Source organism: Rhinolophus hipposideros (genome assembly GCF_964194185.1).
Source record: "Rhinolophus hipposideros genome assembly, chromosome: 6".
NCBI lineage: Eukaryota > Metazoa > Chordata > Mammalia > Chiroptera > Rhinolophidae > Rhinolophus > Rhinolophus hipposideros.
Genome location: NC_138052.1, coordinates 24422108 through 24445594, shown reverse-complemented (window position 1 = coordinate 24445594; position 23487 = coordinate 24422108). Strand labels below are relative to the sequence as shown.

The 23487-nt window shown below is 33.0% G+C and overlaps 1 protein-coding gene across 4 annotated transcripts in view; it reads right to left on the bottom strand.

The window, feature by feature from the left end:
- KYNU (kynureninase) overlaps positions 1 to 23487 on the bottom strand; it is a 99245-nt gene that overhangs the window by 35433 nt on the left and 40325 nt on the right. For all 4 annotated transcript variants that reach the window (XR_013993587.1, XR_013993588.1, XM_081052845.1 and 1 more), the window contains exons 6-10: positions 22870 to 22941; positions 21635 to 21709; positions 19267 to 19413; positions 4301 to 4399; positions 3455 to 3528 (exon numbers count right to left, since the gene is read on the bottom strand). Coding sequence is in view for 2 of the 4 variants with exons in the window: in XM_081052845.1 (XP_080908971.1) it covers positions 3455 to 3528; positions 4301 to 4399; positions 19267 to 19413; positions 21635 to 21709; positions 22870 to 22941 (467 nt within the window). In the remaining 2 variants the exon portion in view is untranslated. The remainder of the gene's footprint in view (positions 1 to 3454; positions 3529 to 4300; positions 4400 to 19266; positions 19414 to 21634; positions 21710 to 22869; positions 22942 to 23487) is intronic.

The window sequence follows — 23487 nt, the reverse complement described above, 5'->3', positions numbered from 1 at the left end:
TAAATGGTAGAAAGAATCTTAATAGCTCATATGCTCCATTTCTGTATTCATGCTAGACTCTCTCTTAAAAAAATCTGTGGCAGAGGGCGGGGATGGATCTTGAATTGTAGTGGATGGGCTCTTACAGAAACATGTTTTTATGGGCTTCAGATATCTTTGAAACTACAAAAATCAAAAGGTTAAGTATTGATCTAAAGTGTACCAGAAAAGTCATCAGTTATAAACTTAAAAAGGAAAATTCAAAGGTATATAAGTACTTTTTTTAGTGATACATTTCTGATTGTCAGGTTCTCACAATTAAAAGTATTTCTCTTCATATCTCAGAACAATAATTACAAATTTTATAGACTGAATTGAAGTCAGCCCTAAAGCAAAAAACACAAGATGATATGTATTCATGATCCGTCCTAATTTAGTATAATTCTTAGCTACAGACAAGGTTTAGCATATGACACTGGAATGAGAAACAGTGTTGATAAACTAGGAAAAGGTCAAATTCTAGGTGAGAATATCTTCAGTGATGATGCTTAATGCAGTGGGTCGACTCTGACCTCTACTCATTCTCTTTATTGGCAAAGAGTTCTTGGAAAAAGTCTTAGTTCATTAGTTTTGAACAATGGCCAAAATGCCCCTTTAAACCAAAAAAAAAAAAAAAAAAAAAAAAGAAAAGAAAAAAAAGAGTGTCTTGGTAGAGATGCAATTTACCAGTTGCTAACAGAAACATCGTATAAAAGATATTTCAAAATTACATTCTGAATACTAAACTTATAGAATTCAGGGTTATTACATATCCTGGGATCCCCTCTGTCCAGCAGGTGGGCCAACCATACCATTCTTTCCCAGCCTTGATGAACATTAATGCGTGCTGCTTAACAATGCACCTAGAATATCCCTCGCCTTGACTTCCTCCTTCATCCTATTATACCTTTTTTTCAAAGGTTTTAACTACACAATTGTAGAACTATAAATATATAGTCAAATATATAAAAGAAAAATAATTTAAAAATATATAATATATATACTTTAAAAATACTTGCTAAAGAATGAATGACTAGATCAGGAAAAGAAGTATTATTTGGATACTATTTATTTGAAATAACGTGGTTAGCCACTAGATGTCACCCATTTTTAAGCAACAAAGTTCGCAACATCACTGTCATTTACATTCCACTATAGGACAGAAGTTGGCACGATTGTAACGAGTCATTCTGACATCACATGAAAAGAAGTTTTAACAACAACAAGGACCAGGGTTCCCTGAAGGAGGGCTTCCCGAGTCAAGCCTGATTTGAATCTTGTAAGTCTCCAAAGCCAGCTAGTTACAATGCAACAATAGCTAATAATGTGTAATTTTCAAAAAAAAACACCAAAAGTTAAAAACATGGTTCTGGTACAAATATAAAATGAACATGCACAAATATCTCATTTAACTCATTGTTAATTAGTGAAGAAAATAAGAGGGTAAGGCTGGTATAAGAGAGAATTCAAGGAATGGAGACTCACACAGTTAGTCTGCCACAGGCCTCTGAAATGAACTTGGTGATAGGTCACAAATGTCCTAAGGTCACAAAACATAACCTTTGGGGCTATGTTTCCTGCTTGAGAGAAAAGATTTGCGCTAGGCAAAAGTCTATAACTTGAAAATACAATGTCACAGTGAGACACCAAGATACTTAGCCTCTAGGTCACACGTAATGCTTAAGTGGCTTACATGCACCATCCCATTTTATTCTCATAATAATGGACTATGAGGTAGGTGCTGCTATTATCTTCATTTAGAGGCTAGAACACTGAGATGGCAAGAAACACTCTTCAGGTTATTGACCAGTGAGTGGTTCAACTGGAATGTGAATCTGGTCTGCCTAGATGATCCTTCTCCTGGGAACACAGACTTAACTATTACACATCTAGAGGATGTTGGGATTCTACAAGATGAGCACATGTATGATACTACAACCCCTTTACCCCTCCTGCTCCTCACCCATAAAGGACAAATAATGGTGAAAGAGATCTCAAGAACAATAGACGGATGTTCTAAGAGCAGAGCTCAACTGTTAACACTTGCATTCTCTAGAATTCGTGTAGACTATTTACAACATCCCATGTTACCCCCACTGGCTTGCCCCTTGGATTGATATATCGGATCCTCTATCCATACATCAGATCCTCTATTACAATTTAAATAAGAGGAGAGTGGGAAGTGGTCAGGGTGGTGAATCTTCACACAAATACCAGCAATATCTTATATACCGTCTATATGGAAAACAAATATGCTAGGTAAAAAAATTTCAATGATGTTTGCAAAAAATGAAAAAAAAACCCACCTTTTTAAAATATGCATGGTATTCCTATGATATAACATATCTTTTATATTCTTCTCAGAGATTTTGAGACACGGTGAAAAATCTAATGTGCTGACAATTATTAGAAGGCGATGTCTGCCTGACAAAATACCTGTCTAAAGAAAATGTTCTATGTGATTTTAAAACTTTAAAATCTTGAAGAACTTTTAGATGTGATTAAATGCACTACAGAAAATCATCTTAAATATCTAGGATTTATGTGTGTAGAAACTCAGAAATGTGAGGTGCTCCAAGCTTTATTACTAATTCAAATTCATTTCTTATAAAGATTATACCACTCAAACAGTAGCTGAGAAGATTCAGAAAACTAATCAAACATTATTATATTACTTATTAAGAGTCTAGACAGAGACATCTTCTTATCATGCATACTCTGATATAACAACTATAAAACGTTCTTCTTTCCTAGAATATTATTCCTTTATCTCCATACCAGACAAAAGTAAAAGAAACACTGTGAGATCCCCAGTCAAATAAAAATGTGTAAATTTGTTGGTGTATTACATTTGCATTTACATGTGCTCTAAAAAATGAAGAAAGTTATGTAAAATAGAAAAGTATTGCTTTTTATGTAGTCAGTCTGTTGTTCAGTGTTCAGCTTCTTCAGCTTTTTCATGGATTATAAAACCTTTCAGGACAGAAGATATTCCTTAAAAGACCATCATATTATGTTCCTAGCTTTAGAGGTAGATGTGATTTTAATAATAACATACCACATTTAAGGCTCTATTAGGCACATCCCTGTTTGCCTTTGATTCATTCATCAATGTGAGAAATCTAAGATTTTCTAAAGTCTGATTTTTGAAAAAAAATTAAGTAGTCTCTTTGCATTAAGACATCTGCTCTACATGATTACAGCGACTCATTTTTAGCATTGAAACTTCTCTTTCTGTGATTAAATTTCTTGTTCAACTAACTGAACTCTTTGGAAAGCATTTATTTATGATAAAGCACATCATTGTTAATACAGTAGTAAAATAATTATAATTAATCCAGATTCTTAATGTCTAGCTTCTTAAAGAATGTAAATTTAGCATATTATTGATGCAAATTAATGTATTCATCATGAAAGATCTAAAGATGGTACTCACTGAGGTTTAATTGTATGGGTATGCTTTTCATGGACAAAGGCACCGCCGATACCTCCTGCTCCTGCATTTAAATACTGGATTGAAAATAAATTAAATTATATCGGTTTATCTGGATATATGACAAAAATAAACAATGCAATTAGACATTTTTTTAATGAAATCAACTTTTGACCAGTTCAAAATGGGTGATTACTTAAACATTTATATAAAGCAGAGTTTTGGGTCACCTTGTTCAAAGAAAAAACAAATGAAATATAATATTATTAATTGAGAATAAATAGCTATTACTTTTATAGCCAAATTTTGCTCCAACCAGTAGATAACAGTTCCACTGAAGTCTAATTTCAAAACTTTTCATTTCAATTATTTTGTCACAAAAAATATTTAAATAAAATTGTCATATTTTAAAAATGCTTAAATTAAAATAAAATTGGTTTCATTTCGATGCTCCTTGCTAATTAAATGGTCTTCAAATGTCAATGCCAAGTTGATTCCATAAGAATTATCTTACATAGGTAGACATTTCACAACATATCAAAAAACTAAGAACTTAATCAATTTGAGTTAAGTTTTAAATGTGGCGCTGTTTTCCGGAATCTTCTGACTTTTTTTTATAACAAGCAGGGAAATGAAGGAATAACCAACTACTCTATAGTGGATGGAAACCCCAGAATTTAATCATATTATCCTATCCTATGATTACAATTAACTAAAATTAAAAAAAACACACACACAAATTAAAGAAATGAAGAACTGTAATTAAAATAATTACACTTGAGCACCTATGTAGTTTTTTATTTAATCGATGTTGACGTGGAAGAAAGAGACGTAACTATGAGCTGGTACCTTGTAGGAGCACCAACAGGCAAAGTCCACGCCCCAGTCGTGTAAGTGGAGTTCAACATTTCCCACGGCGTGAGCTAGATCAAAGCCAACAAAACAACCCTGGGGGAGAACACAAGAACGAGTTTTAAATTGGCTTCATGATTCAAAAGCTTAAGTACCAATATCTTTAAGGAAATCTTTGACAAACTGCTGTACCATAAATATGGTTTACCCTTTGGTGCAGTGGTTCTCTACGCATAAATCACAAAACCCTGGGCCTTCCCAAGATACTCTTAGGTCAAAACACGTTTCATAAGATAAAGACTTTCTTTGCTTTCTTCACTGCACCGCTGCCATTTGCACTGATAATGCCAAAGGACGGATGGCGCCTTAAAACTGCTGGCACCTTAGCACAGATCAAAGCTGTGGCACCAAATTGTACTAGTCGTCATTGCATGTGAAAGCCATTCAGTTGCAGGGGGAAAAAGATAATTTCACTTAAAAGTTTTCTTGATAAAGCTGTAAATGTGATAAATTTGTATGAAATCTCAACACCTGTATTTTCATATTTTAAAGGTTAAATGGTGGAAGTATGCGGAAACATTTCACCACATTCTGACGTAAAATGTTGTCTCAAAGTAATGCATTTATGAGATTATTTGAGTTGCAAGCTGAATAAGCCACTTTTACTTGATGAAGAACCGTTTCTTTTCATGAAAGAGACATTGATAGAAATAGTATCAATTGTATACGTTTAGCAATTCAAGGAAAAACAACTCATAGTATAATATTTATTTCTAATAGAAAAAATCTTCCAAGAGACATTAGAGTTTGGAAAACTTGTATTCACTTCTATGAGTATGACTCCTTCCCAGTATTTAAAGATATTTTTGATGAGCTTAATAGTAATATATAATTGTAAAATATATAATGAACTATGTAAGTATTTGGAAAATATTCAACTCAGTGTACCAATTTTCCAAATGACTAATGTTTGATGTTACATGTCATGGATAAAACATCTATTCTAAATGCAAAATCAACCAATGGATTTTAATGTAACAAAGTACAGAAACTTCAGTAATCTAGTTTCACATTCTGTACTACAACTCCCAAGAAGTTCTCACTTGTCAAATTCTGGTGCATTATTAAACAACCTCTGCTTTTTCTGACTCTATATCTTCACGAGGACCTTTTTTCCCCCCAGATTCTTCAAAAAGACAAGTAAAATCAAGTATTTGAATACAGAAGCAGATATAAAAACAAAACAAACAAGCAAACAAATAAGAAGCAGCTATCTTCTATTAAACCAAACAGTACAGGAATTTGCCAAATATAAAATATTCTTTTTTTGTTTGGTTCAGAAAATATGGTTTTGTTTCCCTAACAATATATTATTTATGTTAATGTATAATGCATTTGTTATTGCTATTTTAAAATACGTAAATAAATGCATTTTAAAATTCTGTTTTAATTACAAATACAAGAAATATAAATAGATATAAACACAATATAAAAACATTTTTGAGGTCCTCAATGATACTTAAGAGTGTAAAAGCTTTGCGTTACTAAAAAGTTTGAAAATCGCTGCTTTAGTGTATCCTATTAACCTGAAGGAATTAATAGAAGTTTTCAGTTTATCACTTAAACCCAAACCTTGCCCGTGTTTAATTTAATAAATTCAAGTGTATACATGCTGTGGTAAATGGCCTTAATAGCTGCAATTCTTTGTCCCTTCTTGTATCCATCTCCTTTGCCATGTAAGTTTTCAGTTCTCCCCACTGTGGGCAGGTTGGATTCTCTGCCACTGGGATAAACCAAGAGACTTGACCAGTGGAATGTTAGCACACATGATGCAAGCCAAGTCCCTAAAGCACTTGAATGCTTGCTCTCTCTTGCCCTCTGCCACCTTTGTGAGAAAAACTAGATTGGGCCAACCAGCTGGCCCGGATGGAAGATGAAAAAAATGTGGGGGGATCTATAACTGATATAAATGTCTAACCACTACACTGTACATCTGAAACTAATATAAAATAATACTGAATGCCATTTATAAATTAAAAACAAACAGTCATGGAGATATACAGCACAGCATAGGGAACATAGTCAATAATATTGTAATAACTATATGTACAGTGTCAGATGGGTAATAGACTTGTTGGGGTTACCTTGTGAGGTATATAAATGTCTAATCACTATGTTCTTTTCTACACCTGAAACTAACTAACTAAATAAATAATTTTTAAAAATGTGGATTAGAACCATCTTTCCTGAGCTCCGCCCAGATCTGCTGGTCTCCCCACCTCCCCTTAGTTACCTAGAGGTGCATGAATAAGTTCAGCTGAGACTAGCAGTATCCCTGAAATACTGCTTAGATCCTGACTAGATCAGCTGACAAAGTTCACCTATAAAATATGATGCTGTTTTTGAATGTACACTCTATTCTCCCTATTGATTTGAGATGATAATAACCTCTTCCTGTCTGACTCTGTTCTGTCTTAGTCATTTACTTATACAGCTTCAAGTGTTTTGTATGTCTGCCTAATAGAAGTTAGTGTTTTAGTAATGAACCCTTTGTTTCTACTAAGTTTCTAGAAGAACAACCTGGAGCAGTGAATTTATATTATCCAAAGTGTACCTAAGTGGTCACTTTCAAATTTAATGGTTTACCATGAATATCATTTAGCTTTCTACATATCAAAATGTTAAAAGTTTACTTAGAGAATATAGTGATTCATTCCAAATTAAGACAACTTTGTACATGAACATGAAATTAAAAAGAAAAGAAAAATAAACTGATCATTAAGTAGGGGTGCTAGTGCACTCTGCAAAATTTTTTACTTCTAAGTTCTTCTATTCTTAGCTTACTAAATGCACATATACTAATTACATTCTCAAAGCTTTAGATTTCCTGCAACTCTGAAGAAATACATCTATTGATTGAAGTTTGTGAAGGAAATAATTGTAGAGGGACCGAGTTTAGATAATTCGAACACCTCTTAAGACTAAATAACCCCAAATTGCTATCATTGGTACTTTACCTAGAACAGAGGTATGCAAACTATGACCTTTGTAAAATAAAGTTATATTTGAACACAACAATCTAATTTGTTTAAATATTGTCTGTGGCTACTTTTGCAAGCAGAATTGAGTAGTTGCAACAGAGATAATATGGCTGACAAAGTCTAAAATATTTACTTTCTAGCCATTGCGGAAAAGATTGGCTGACCCCTACCAGATAGCACAGTCTCTATAAAGAAAACTCAATATACTGAAGAGTCAATTAAGAGAAACATTTCCCATTGTAATGTGGCCACGACTACTATCTCCTAAAATAAGAAAAAAAAAGTTTTTACTGGTACTATATAATTTTTTCGGGGTGAAGGAGAAGAATTGAGGTTTTGTTTCTCACAAAAAAAAAAAAAAAAGCAATACATGTAATAAAAATACAATAGATGCTCCAGGCTAACATAAATTTGGTAGTGATAGGAAAGAAATACAATTAATCTCTTATCAAAATTGAGAAGTTATCAAAACCTGGGTTTGCAGACTAATGTTTAGGTTCAATAGACACACACACACGTTTGCTTGTATTTTAAGATACAGTTTTAATACTGAAGTTCCATTTGAGAAGAAAAAAATCTGAATTTGAAATCCTTACTTTGCCAGTATTTCTAATTAAACCACTGATTTTTTTTCATGAAGCAATTTTCACAATTCAAGTATTCATAGATACTTATCTACAACTCAACTTTTCTGAGAAAAGTCAAAGAATAGAAAAGGCAGCACTTTTATTTTATTGTCATTTATTTATAAAGAATGGCACAAATGAAGAAACCATGAAACTTTACATACCTTATCTCGTTATTAAAAGCCCTGTGGTCACATCTGTGACACCACATCAAAAAAATCACTTGCGGCTCCTACAGTATATTTTAGTGCATTCATGATTCTTTCCCCATGGACGGCAGAAAACATAAATTATTAAAATACAATTGGTTTGAGGAAAGGAGAGAAAATGCAAACTGTAGAGATCACCACAGTAATTTTGCAAAAGTTTCACTAGATGGCAGCATCATAAAAATAAAACCTAATAGTTCCCCCAAACCTCTTTATAGCCATCTGGTTAATATTGTTTAATATTTTACTTCTAAAAGTAGGTAAAACAGTATGAGTAGGTGAAAACTCAACACATGAGCACCTACTTTATGCATGTTTTTAAAAATTTCAAATGTTTTTTTCAACAGATTTTTATTATAATTACCCACAAGAGCTCACACTCATATTGATACAAACACAGAAATACAACAGTGTTCATCACTTTGTTTTATAGTCCATCCCCAAACTATTTCAGTAGTCTTCTAACCATTCTGAACACTTCCAGCCTGCCTTACTCCAATAAGCTTTCTAAATCACACATTTGATTATAAGACTCCCGGTGTCTCTTCCAAGAGTCCCCCTTTAACTTCAGAATGTAACTCACTTTCTTTGGTATGACTTTTAACTACTTTGTGATTTGGTCCTTTCCACCTTTCCTGTCTTTGGTGCCCCATATGTACCTACCTCTCTCTATTTGCATAAACCTTTGTCTGTCTCTAGAGTATTCTGTCCCTCTTCATTTGCCTGGGTAGCTCAGAATTTGATTTCAGGATAACTTCTACAGAAAGATTCTTTTTCCAAATGCTCTCTGCTCTCTTATCTTATAGCCGTGTTTGCATTGATCTCTTGTAGCAATTTTCCAATTAAATGTCCTCTATTTTTACACAATGTGAAACCAAATAATAGTTGAATAAATAAGTAAAGGAAATGAACAGATAATAAAGTAATACAATTGTCAATAAATCATCTCTAAACTGATGTTTAATTTTAAAAGAATATAATTTGAGGTCCTTTGTTTCTGTTGTAATTTTATTGCATAAGCTCTTCATTCAGACAACATTCTTTAAAATGAAGTTTCTTAGATAATTAATAGTAGTTTTAAAATGTTCAAAATCCTTCTCTAGAAAGCAAGGGACATCATGTGTTTTTGTGCTTGCCATCTTCTTTAGCACAATACTAAACATTTTTTTTTTAACCAGTGGAATACTATCATACATGGGGCCTGTGCTGAGATTTCCAGGTAAAGAGCTAGCTCAACCGTCTCTCAAATTTGATTCATTATTTATCTATTTATTAAAATTAAATATGAAGTAGTACGACTTAGTGTTTCCCCTAATACCATTAAAGTCCTGCTAACTTTATTGATTCATTCTGTAACAGATTGACTATGAACTGACATCTTTAGCTTGTTCTTTCTTTACCAAAAAAAACCCACAATACTATAAATTATGAAAACCATCAATAAGTAGCAGATTCGGTGTTTAAAAAGGTAATTATACAAGATAAGATATTTGCAGCTATACAGAGCTGATAGTCATGCACAAGTATGCACAGGTATACTCATATAATTGTTAAAGTAATAAAATCCTTATGGTAGGTAAATAACCTTTGTGCTGAGCCACTTGAGTAACCACCTATGGCTGTGGGCTCCATGGTTCCTGGGAGGTACCTGCAAGAGATGGCTGCCAACTAGTCTAGGTACATTCATAAATAGCAGCCTCTGCAAGTTATCTGTTCAGTGTAGGTCCAGACTCCAGTGGATGCCCTTGGCAGTGGCATCAGCATCATGGCCAGTAAATTATAGGTGTCTATAAGTCCCTTTAAAACTAGAATGAGAATTAGCGATGGAAGTGTGACCTTCTCCTGGCTGTTTGCTGGAACTACAGTTTCCACACCATACCATTCAGGTCTTTATGTATTCTCAATTTCACTTCTGGTTTGAAATAAAAGTCACAGGAAACAATCAAAGAACCAAAGTGCTATAAATTTAGACAATATTACCTTAAGAAAAAACTCACAGGGAAATGTGATAAAAGTGAACAAAAAAAGAAAGTTATAGATATAGGTATGCGTGCGTGTGTGTGTGCGTGTGTGTGTGTGTGTGTGTGTGTGTGTGTGTGTGTTGGTCAACTCTATATAGATGGTATAAACAAATGGTGAATTAAAAATAACAGGTTGGATAGTGAGCTCTGATCTTGGGATTTCCCAAAGAAGTTCATAATTAGGAAGCTGTTGAACAGTATTGGAGGAAGGTAGGAATGAAGAGAAAAAAGATGAAAGCTGGTAGTAGGGTTTCTTGCCAGTCTTGAAGCACTTGACTTTCCAAAACTCATTCAAGTGCTATGATTCTTTTTTTTGCCCCCTTTGGCAAGTGCTATGATTTTTTTTTAAATTCCCAGTAAACATTCCTATAATAAGGGCCTCTATCATCTCTGTAAATATTTCATTTCAGAGTACACTTTTATTCTGAAAGTCTTTCCTTTCATCCAGCCTAAATTTGTCATGGTCTTCAAATCTCTTTCTCTCTTTTTTTTTTTTCTTTTCATCCAACTCTATAGAGGAGTTAAGCATTATTTCTTGTTTTCTGTTCACTCTGTACTTAAAGTCAATGTTATTTGTATCACAATTTCCTTCCAAAAATTATTTAATACAGCTATCTACTATTTTTTTGAAATAGTATGTTAAGCCTTCACTTTTTTATGCCAATAGTTTGATGAGAATAGAAGTTCCTTACTATTAAAACATAAAACAACACAAAATAACAATAAACACACAAATAAAAAAGGACAAAACAACATTTTTCAACTGAAGCACCAGAAAATCTTTCCAGAAATCAAGTAGCATGGCAACCAGAATCAAAGCTTAAATTATTTTTGCAGAGCAGATCCAGAATGTCACTCAAAGTTACTTTAGTCCTGAGACTCTTATAGATAATACATAAGACCAGAAAAAATGGATAATCAGCGGATGTATTAGAGGAAAAAAATACACAAAATATTCCATCCCGGAAGCTAGCCACCTGATATTCAAATCAAAATGTTCATATTGAAGTTCAACAGCAAACAGGAACAGAAATAAGGAAAACTGGGAGGGTTGACAACATTTTACCTAGACAATTTGATGAATTACTGTAAGATTAAGGTGTAATAACTTAAAATGTATCTTTATCAAAATATTTGTTAATGTGCAAGTGTACAAAGAAGGGTGATATCACAAATAACCCTTATCCTACACAATAAGTTGATTGAGAAAACTCCCACATTGTCTTAGAGCTACTGATTGAAGGTATTTATGCCAGTGTGTGTTTACGTATGAGACAATACAATTTCTTGAGAATAGTCTGCCACTCAGCTGGCATTAGAGGGCTCAGCGGACTTTCTGCTGAAATTCTCCTATGTTGTGTAGATTAGTTTCTTAGTAATATAGGGGTTTCTAAGATCTTTTAATTAGAGGGAGAGCTCCTGCACACATTTTTAAGGCCTTGAAGAGCTCCTAACAAGAGTGAGGATGGAGCCATCATTTGTGGGAGTGATTGCCAACGGAGTAACTTTCTGAGAGACTCACCAGAAGGAGCTCTTGAGGAGTCAGAGTTTTGGGGCCTCTCTTAAAGAGGGCAGTTAGGAGGAGGGGGTTTGAGGCTCTAAGATTTGTCACTGCTGAATGCTGGCACTGAACAGAATCTTAATTGCAATAATTCTGATTCTTATCCTTGACATCTAGTGGCAAAGTAAAAATCATAGGTTTTCAAAATTCTCTGAACTGAAGAGACAATTGCATCAAAAGTAAAAACAAACACCTCAGGTACCCACAAAAAGAAATGACCAAAAAAGGAGGGATAGATAGATAGATAGATAGATAGATAGATAGAGATAGAGATATCTAGATAGATATATAGGTAGATATATAGATATATAGATAGATATATAGGTATATAAATATATAGATAGATATATAGATAGATAGATAGATAGATAGATAGATAGATATAGATATAGATATAGATAGATATAGATATAGATATAGATAGATATAGATAGATAGGTAGATATAGATATCTAGATAGATATCTTGATAGATATCTATATCTACTTATAGATATATAGGTAGATAGAGATAGATATTTCTATCTATCTATCTCTATCTATCTATCTCTATCTATCTATCTATCTATCTATCTATCTATCTATCTATCTATCTATCTATCCCTCCTTTCTGTCTAGATAGATAGATAGGTAGATATAGATATCTATAGCTATATCTACCTGTCTCTCTCTCTCTCTCTCTCTCTCTCTCTCTCTCTCTCTCTCTCTCTCTCTCTCTCTCTGTATATATATATCTCTCTCTATGAGATTTCTTTGCTGTTATATGACTAATTTACATATATAAAAATGAGATAATATAGTGGAAACAGGTGTGGTATGGGTCAGAACTAAACTCCAATTCTAGCTGGCTAAATCACCTTCGGCAAGTGCTAACCTCTCAGACTCAATTTCCTCAACTGAACCATGGTAAAGCTTACTAATTGTTAAGGATGTTGGGAATAATGGAAATACTATATGTCAAATGCCTGAAGCTCAGTAGACCATCGATAGTACATATAATTATTCACATTTGTACAAAGCACTATTGCAGAAACTAGATTCATCCTTTTAGCCTGAACCTTTGAAAGTAGATATTTATGAGATTGGCAAATCCAGAGATGAGAAATAGGTGGTGGTGGAGCATGGGAGTATTTTGCTAATAAAATTTAAGGGGAATGTGTCAGTTAAGAAGACATGAGACAGAAAGAGTAAAGTATGTGGGAGAGAGGAACAGCAAAAAAAAAAATAATCTTGAGACTCTAAAAATTTGAGTGATTTGCAGGTGAAAATGTCTTGCTATTTAAGGGTGTGCTTTCAAGAGCAAATTTCAGCTTTTTTCCCCCCCATGAAAAACAGTGATTGCCTTCTCTATTTATTATCACTAGTAAGTATAAAACTGAAGGGGAAGAACAAAACAGATTGAGTAGTGCTATTCTCCTATAGTCTTTCTCCAGCAGTTAAGGACCTCACACAAAATATGGTTTGATTTATTTAATATAGCCAAGATGGGAAAAATAGCTCAAGGTAAGTTTTCAAGCATAATTTAGTTCATTTAATATTTAATGACTGAATGGAACACTCTACATATCCTAGGTGTGTAAAATAAAGAACACAGAATTTGAAAAAGAATTCAAAATTTACAAAAAGTATTTTGATTTTTTGAGTAATTAACCATTATAAATAATTCTTCGAAATTTTTTGATTCTATTTAAATAGGAACAGCATTGTGCTTTTTATGCAATATCTGATCCGTAAAATTAACCTAATCAACTATTGCTGATGTACACACACTTATCTTTCCACTGGCCAAACAGGTATGTATTTAAAGATAAATGACAATGTGTAAGGTGTTAGCTTCAATCAATCACTGAACACATTATTGACATAAGCTTTTTAAATTTGAGAGTTAAGATAGATAGAGAAATAATTACAAGACAGTGCAAAAAAGGTGGCCCATAAGACACTTCCCATCATGCTATAAAAAATATAACAGAAAGATAGATTTAGCCTGACAAAGAGCAGAAAATTTTTGATGATGAAGGTCAAGTATTGTACACTCATGTTTCTGCAGGAGTTAGTCAAGTAATAGATGAGTTTGGTCTATAAGAAATATTTTGTTTTACCCTTTACTGTAAGAATACTGTAACATAAACATAAATATACATGAGTTGTCACTGTGCGTCAGAGTTGGGGCCAATTAGATAGTGGTGGGAGCTGTACTGAACTGCTCAAGTCCATCTAATAGGCAGAGCTGTTACTCAGCCTTCCCACTCACTATCCTATAGGATGATAGTCCAGTATTGCCCAATTTCTAATTTTCAGAAGATATCTGAAACTAGGAGTTTTTGTATGAAAGCTCCTGATCGTCCATTGATGGTATGTGATTAAAAATTTTTAAATATACCATATTTGAATATACAAAGAGGGCTAAACAAAGCAAATCTCTAGGAAAGCTTGTAAACTGTGAAGCAGGTTGTGGTTGAGCTGGGGTGGAGGGACAGAAAATATTTCATATGGCAGTTCTAGTTGGAGGGAAAAGTAAGAATAAAAGCATGGAGGGAGAAAATATAATATCTGGGCAGGGAACTTATTAAATGCTTGGTTTAGCTGCAACATATGTGGAGAGCAAAACAATGACATTCATAATTTAAATATGCAAACTCATAAAAGGCTAAAGTGATTTGGACTCTTTTACACAAATGGTCGAAGAAGAGTGATGGTCAATATGTGGGAGAAACACAGGTGGAGAATCAAATCGGAGATATATGAGCCCAATCATAACCTTCCAAAACTATGCAGTTTAAATTTTTGGATGTGTGGTGACTTTTAACTTTTCCTTATCTATTTTCTTTCTGTCTGTCCTGTTATAAAGTGGATTTAAAGCAACTACCTAATTTATAAATTACATAGTAATGATACTTTTATTGGGAGAGAGACCCATTTAGATGTGAAGTGAAAATATACTCTTCCGTAAGATATTTTTCCAGTGGTTACTATGTGAATCTAACACAGACACAAGGATCAACAAAATAGAATAGAGTTCCTAGAAATAAACCCTTACATATATGGTCAATTAATCTATGAGAAAAGAGGTAAGAATATATAATGGGGAAAAGAAAGTAAATGGTATTAGGAAAACTAGACAGCTACACGCAAAAGAATAAAATTGGACCACTATCTTATACCATATATAAAAACAAATTCAAAATGGTTTAAAGAACGTTAATCCATTCAATGTAAGACCTAAAACCATAAAACTCCTAGAAGAAAACACAGGCAGTATGCTCCTTGACATTGGTCTTAAGAATATATACATATTTCATTGTTGTTGTTTTTGTTGTTGTTGTTGTTGTTGTTGCAAAGGTAACGGTTAGTTTTCTCAAAGGCAAAGGCAACAAAAGCAGAAATAAACAAATGGGATTACATCAAACTAAAAAGTTTTTGCACAGTGAAGGGAACCATCAACAAAACGAAAAGACAACCTACTATATAGGGCAAGATATTTGCCAATGATACATCTGATAAAGGGTTAATATCGAAAACATATCACAAACTCATACAACTTAACACACAAAAACCAAACAATCCAATTGAAAAATGGGCAGAGGACCTGAGTAGACATTGCTTCCAAGTGGGCATAAAAATGGCCAAAAGACATATGAAAAGATGGCTCAACATCATTAATCATCAGGTAAATGGAAATTAAAATCATAATAACATCTTGCTTCACAATTGTCAGAATGGTTATCATCAATAAATCAATAAATAATAAAGGCCGGCGAGAATGCGGAGAAAAGCGAACCCTAGTATACTGTTGGTGGCATTGTAAATTAGTGCAGCCACTATGGAAAACAGTACAAAGATTCCTCAAAATATTAAAAATAGAGCTGTCTTATGATCCAGAGATTCCACTTCTGGATATTTATCTGAAGAAAATAAAAACACTAATTCAAAAACATATATGAGCCTCTATGTTCATTGTAACATTACTAGTAATAGCCAAGATCTGGAAGCAACCTAGATATTCATCATTGGCTGAATGGATAAAGAAGATGTGATAAATACACACACACACACACAAACACACACACACACACACCCGCACGCACACACATACATACAATGGAATATTATTTAACAATAAAAAATAAAATTGTGCCCTTTGCAACAACACAGATGGACCTAGAGGGTATTTATTATACTAAGTGAAATAAGCCAGTGAAAGAAAAATGCTGTATGATGTCACTTTTGTGTGGAATCTGAAAAAACAAAATAAATGAATATACAAAACCAAACCAAAACAGACTCATAGATCCAGGAAAGAAAGAAGCGGATACTAGAGAGAGGAGATGTTGGGGGGATAGTGGTCAAGTAGGTGAAGGGGATTAAGAGGTTCAAACTTCCAGTTATAAAATAATATGTCATGGGGGTGTACAGTAGAGCACAGGGAAAAATATCATAATAACTTTGTGTGGTGATACATGGTAACCAGACTTATTGTGGGGATCATTTTATAATGTATATAAATATAAAATCACTATGATATACATCGTAAACTAACAGGATACTGTATGTCAGTTATGCATCAACAGGAAACCAAAAAACACAAAAAACTACAATGTGATAGTTACCATTTCAAACTAATCAGATCGGCTTTTGCTCTCTAGCAATAGAAACTTTCATACAGGTAGGAGTACATGCCAATTCATACAACTCTTTGGAAAGTTGACATTATTGATTAAAATTGAACATACACATCTCATATTCTAAGAATTCCATTTTTAGCTACTCTTAACAGAAATGTATATGAATGCTTACTCAAAGAAATTTATAAGAATCCTCAGAGTAGCATTAATTTTAATAACCCTCAAGCGGAAATAAAACCCAAATATCTATTCTGACTGAAGGAGAAAAACAACCGTGACCTATTTTGTACACTGTGATAATATACTGAAATGAAGAAAAAAACAATCAAAATGATTGCTGCACGCAAGATGGATGAATCTCAGAAATGTAACAGTGAGCAAATAAACCAGGCACAAAACAATGTATATTAATCCATTTATATAAAGTTAAATGATGGACAAAGATAATATTCACGGTTAGAAGTCAGGAGGGGTGGTACCTTTGGAGGGGAGGTAACAGGCAGTATTTGGGAGAAGGCACAATTGAGGATTCTGCATGTTATAAATGTTCTAGAAGTTTCTTAATGTAGGTATGATGGTTCTAAGCATTCAAAGTAACTAATCAAGCCACTTATTTATGATCTGTGCTCTTGCATTTCTTTAATTAATGTTTCAAAATTCCTGTCCTCACTTCTCTTTTACACAATTTTGAAGTTCTTACTTCAATATCTACTCTTGCTGACTTTCATTGCTCCCTTCCAGCATAATTTTTGTTTCCTACCATACTTCATTTCCGGAAACTTTCTTCATTTTTAAATATCACTTAGCCATTCCTAACCTTTTCTTTCCTAGTATATCCTATCTCTTTCTTGATTGACACCTTCAATATTCTCTCTGCCTCTCATTCACCTTATCTTTATAGACCACCTAAGAGAGCTATGCAAGTCTACATTTTAAAGCAGTTTTCTCAACATCCATTGAGAATGGGGGGAATTGTCTAGCAAGAGTATAAATGTTTATTAGAATAATTTTATAATGGATATATCTAAGTCTGCTATATCACCATTTAACTCCCATGGTAGCCATCACTTCTTTGTGGTTAAATTTATATGGAATTGATCATTTCTATCTTCCTTTATTTGACTGAAAGCTCCAAGAGAATTTCACTTTGTACGCAACTATTCTATTTTTTACATAAAATAAAACATGCAAAATGACAAGAGAATGGTTTTAGCAACCGAAGTAGTTAAGAACGAGAATTACATATAACACTTAAGTAAACAAATGCATTTTGCTTTTTAATGGGAAATAAAAGAAACAGCATATCTGAGCCACTTTCCATAACTGCATGTTTGTTGAGCACAGTAGATGGGGGGAGGCAACTGTCACTTAGCAGCAGAATCTGTGCAATCCAATACATATTTTCCACTCTTTAATCCCTACACTAAATTTATGAACTGGGTCTTGGCCCCAAAACAACACTTTTTAAAACAGATTCAGAAAAATTAGCAGCTTGCTCAAGATCATATAACAATTAAATGATGTAGTCAAGATTTGAACCTCAGACTGTGTGATTGATTCCAAAACCCATGGTCTTCCTTTATCTTCCTGCTTCATTTCTATGAAGGTTAATGAGATGTGCATGTATAGCGAGGGATTCAGGGACTACTGATTACTTGCATAAGATTGTAAAATATGATTTTTTATTATTGGCTTCCGTTTATTTTGGTGACTAACACTTAATAACTAAATTAAGAAGACATTATCTTTATGTCTTTTGCAATGCACCACTTTCACAGTTATCCATCAAACCAGTTGGAAGTCGTGGCTAGAAATTCCTAGACTGCTGATAACGATGCTGAATGTCTTTTCATTAGTTCCAATCATTAGCTTCAATAACTGAATATATTAACTAGAACTCACACACATATTAATCCCATAACTTATTAATGTTCAGAACAAAATTCTATTGTCACCTTTTTAAATACCTGACTTGACTGATGAATCAAATATAACTGTTATTTAAGAATTTTCAGGACTTATTTTAACTGTTGAATGCTGCTCCTCTCTAACTTCTTTTTTACCGCAAAGAAATATTAAAATCAATTTCTTTGTTTTTGTTTTACAAACACTTATATATAAAGAGACTCAGTTTCAAAATGGTAAACAATTTATATGTGATTTAGTAATACATAAGGAAAAATACTCATTACGGGCATTATAATAATTTTTAAGATTCTTAGGGGGGAAAAAGGCTTCTTAAAGTAAACTGTAAATGTCAATCTACAGATAAACTTCTATTCTACGTCACTACTACTTCAGGTACCGAGAGTTAAGTGAGAACTGAATTATACTTAGAATGAGTTATAGTATGAGTTTGAGTTTCTGACAGGCCTAGCCTGTAGTTATATCCTAAATATTCTGTGCGCATCCTGCTGAATACGCAGCACACTACCAATGACATCACCTGTAGGGAGCTCACCTGTCCTGCTGATCAGAAGTAAACATTGGGGCAGAGGATGCTAGCAAGCAGATGAGACTACAGAAGTGACAAAGTGAAGTTTAAAAAGAGGATCAAATATATGGTGATGGAAGGAGAAATGACTCTGGGTGGTGAACACACAATGGGATTTATAGATGATGTAATACAGAATTGTACACCTGAAATCTATGTAAATTTACTAACAATTGTCACCCCAATAAATTTAATTTAAAAAAAAGAGACGCCTAAAGCAAAAAAGAGTAGTTTAAAAAAAAACAAAACGTAAAGCTTACTCTTTTTTTTTTAACTCTTTAAATAATTTTACACAGACACAAGCAAAAGTATTTCACTAAACGTGCAGTTAGAATACTTCTCAGTAAAGTTTGGGGTGAGGTGGGAAGGAGCAAAAAATGTGCATACCTTTGCTTGTCCAGCTTTTGTGATGGCAGGTATATTAAAGAGTTGTCCAGTGTAGAAATGTACCCCGCTGAACAGGACCACTGCAATAGAGTCTCCTTCCTTCTCAATTACTTCAAGGATATCTTCGGTTCTCCAGATTGCTTCCCCCTAAAATTGTGTTCCACACAAGTTCCATCATATCCACCATAATTAATTGCTCACTTCATATTTCCCAAACTAAAATTCACTGGGAGCTCTTTTCATCATATGTACAATCAAATGCAAATTTTTTTTCAGATTAATGGTCATCAAAGATCTGTCAAGAGAGCAGCTTTTGAGCATGCTTTTTGTTATGATTAAGTAGTGATAATAAAATAGAATTGTATAAAGTTAAGTCTTTGCAAAACCTTACTTGATTTATTCTTCCGTTTTTCATTAATCTTTACTATTTGCTTGCCTATAAATTGTTTCTTCTTTATTGCCATTCAATAAAATACCAGAAAGTACAAGAAGTTCATGAAATGTAAATGGCAAGGGAAAAAGCAATCTAATATCATGTTTTTTTGCAGAATAAAACCACTTATGCGTTTTTCATCTAGATATATCCTAACCAATATCTTCTATTAACTTAAGCGTTAACTCTCCTTCACACCAGTCTAAAGATCAAGACCCAAACATGAAGAAAAATATCAACAAAACTCTATTATTAAGGTAATTTTTCTCCATTTCTTCTCACCTATGAATAATGACTGATTACTTTGTGAAAATTGTGAATGAATTTAGATTTGGTCTTGCAAACAATTTGAGCAAAAATAAATCAGTTAAATACGTAGCATCTATAGTATCCTAAGAAGTTTTATCTGTATGAAATCTTCATGAATTTTCTCCAGTGCTCAATCTGACATGATTTTGAGGTCAAAGCATTATTAACTGCATTAATATTTGGGGGAATGTCATTAAGACATTCGTAAGTTTTCCTTCAGTTCTCTTTAATTTTTGGTAATTCTTGCTGCTTGCCAATTACTGCATTCCATGTTAGGCATATATTATATATGTCACAAATATAATACTCCAATTACTGCTAGAAGCCTGGAACTTGTTTGCAAAATGAGACTCTATGAAAACGGTATTGCTATTGAAATCTCTTAATTATTAAGTGATGCATACTTTATATATAAAGATAACTATTTCAGTAATTCTAAGAAAAATTCTAAGTAAGATGAGTAACATGGTAATTCAAAACTTTTTCTTAGAAGAATCGAATACCGTCCATCATAACTTCCAAAAAAGGAGGGAAAGTAATATATACATATATACTAATACTTAGTTTATTTCTTTAAAGAACCAGTATTAAGCAAATAAGAAATATATTTCTTAAAGATAAAACAGTCCTCTCTCACGTTGACTTGCTCTAATCTAGTAATGCTAAAGCATGCTCCCAGATTATGATGAACTCATGTGGCTCCACAACACTTGTCACTTTTAACATTAAGACTTGTGATATATTAGTGGCGATATTCACTTTTGTTGGAAATTATCAATTTATATATGACCTATGAAAAGGATATTCTTTCACAGTTGTGAACACTTTTTACTTCATTGATTTATTGCATGTTGGCAAGTAGAAGTGAATGAAGTAGATTTTAATTTCTCAAAGTATTCTGGGTTGAAAGAAATAATTGCTCAAACATTGGCTTAACAGCCTAGGAGCTTCATTTGTGAAACCTAAAATTTATTCTGTATGGGTCTCTTAGTGTGAAATTTCACAAGCTGCAGGGTTTATATGTCAAAGTTTGTACCACTTAGCCTATATCTCTATTCAGTGAGATAAAGCAACTTTCCCAAAGTCACTCACCCAGTAACTTGGTGGGTTTGGGATTTCTCTGGGGTATATTAGCCAGGTATAAAGCCCAAGCTTTTCCCACTATACCACATCCCTTTCTATTCCCTAGTCCAAGTTCAAAGGAAAACATTTGATACTTTGATCAAAAGGAGACATAAAAGACAGGCATCACTCAATTCCACCAAATATCACCTAGTCTTTAATATTTTAATGGCATCCACAGGCAACAGCATTTAAAGTTGAAAATGATATATGCATTTACCATCTCATCCCATCCCACTGAATAATATAGAAGACTCCAATGCTGTTAACAGAAAAACAATTTGCTTATAATATGACTAGCCCTTAAAATGAAAATACACTTCTGAGTTAATTTTCCATTTTAAGCAAAATGACCTAACAGTAACAGAAGTACAGGTCTTTTATACTTTCTTGAAAGTTTCATTAAAGTAATGAAGATAATAAGCACTTGAGGAAAATGGAGAAAAATCAATACTAAATAGAAACATAATGAATATTTATTATTTATTTCTCTTTATCATATACCTCTCTTGGCTTTATAATCCGCATGCTTTTCTCGATGTCGAGTCCATGAAGTTGAAGTTGTGATTCAATGGCATACTGGAAAAGAAAGGTGATTTAATAACTCAAGTTCAATGCACAAAAGTACTTTGACATATCTCCAAAATAAATAATAAAATAACAATAAAAGTATATTATGATATTAAATCCAAGTTCAAGGTTAAAAGTGACTAAACACAATACATCAGAGAACTGCTTAATATAATTTACATGCAGGAATCTGAACAGTCCTTGAAACACTAAATATCAGAGATCAATGGAAACTGAGGAGTCACCTCAACTTTAGGGTGTTACAAGAGATTTTTAGAATAAGGTGTTAAAACATGCCTATAAGTCAAAACCAGAGTTTACAAAATAACAAAATGAGTAGTGTGGACTAGCTAGGCTTAAACACAGAATATAGAAATGGCTCACCATGAAAAGAAAAAGCTAGTCCAAGGAAAAAACATCAAAAAGCTCTCTACATTGAGAATACAAAATATGAATGGGAACAAGCAATTATAGGGCCCCTGAATTTTTTTCAAGATATTAGGATTTTGATCCTTTTTCGTAAGGTAATGCCTATTAATTTGGACATAATTAAATGACCTAAAATTACAAAATGTGGGCTAGAATAGTTAACAGTGATAATATAAAGACAAAAATCAGGTTTCTCTAACACTAAAACTAAAATGTGCAACATACTTTTATCTACATCTGTGTCAAGAAGAATCAAACTTCTTACTAACAGAATTTCTGATAAAGTAGCATGATTTTTTTAGTGAACAACAAGAAATATTTTAATCTCTGGTAAATAGATTTTTTTAATAATAAAGCACCAATAATTAGCTTGCATGGTATAGAAACAAATGAACAAGTAAAAGTTTATATTTCTATTCTGTGTAGCTTAAAGAGTTAAGCACTAGGATATGTATCAATTTGATTTCATAAAAGAACAAGAAGAATTAATGAAAACACTTATAACTGTACTTGATTTAAACCAGAAGTTTACTCAAGCATGTGTTTTACTTAAACAAAATAAATCAAGCTACAGTTTACTTTTTTTTTTTTTTTACTGCTTAAATCAAAAGCATTTGACAGATCTTTTTTATTCTATGGTTACTTGGGAAAGTCTAGTGAATAAATATTGAAGTCAGGCAAATGATATGCTCCTCCAGGAAGAGAAGAAAGAATGCAAATATAATTTGAAGAATCCTTACATGATCTGAAGGGAAGGCTTTGGCTTCTAGAAGAATTTTATACCGTGTTGGTGTAGGCTTAAAAAATGATAACTGTAATAAAATGAATTAATTGAGAAAGGCATTAATGCACAATTTATACATTTGTTTATTTTATATCACACTTTCATTTTATAATCTCTAGCATTTTAAAGGCATTAATTAATTACACATCTAGATGTCTGTCAGGGGTACCTTTTCCAATTAGCTTTGTTTCCGGTGAATTATAAAGAAAAAGATATTAGCTTATTATGTTTATCGATAAAAAAGCAAATTCAGGAGAAAATGTGAATCAGATAAGTACAAATTCTCACACTTTACTTAAATTTTAATTGAAAAAGTATCTTCCCAATGTACCTAATAGTAATTTCTCTACAGTGAGATTGAGCTCTCATGTTCTATGTACATCTTATTAATAACGATTTATCTTGCACTGCTGATTTGGTTTCTAGTACATAGTATTTCCATGGCTTTATTTTTTTATGGGATTTTACTTTAGATTCAACTTAAAGTACCTTAGCCCTAAAATGAAATATTTGACATGTCCAGAGGCACCAGGGAACAGTGGCTCATTTGTTCAGTGGTACCCCTTTATTTCTC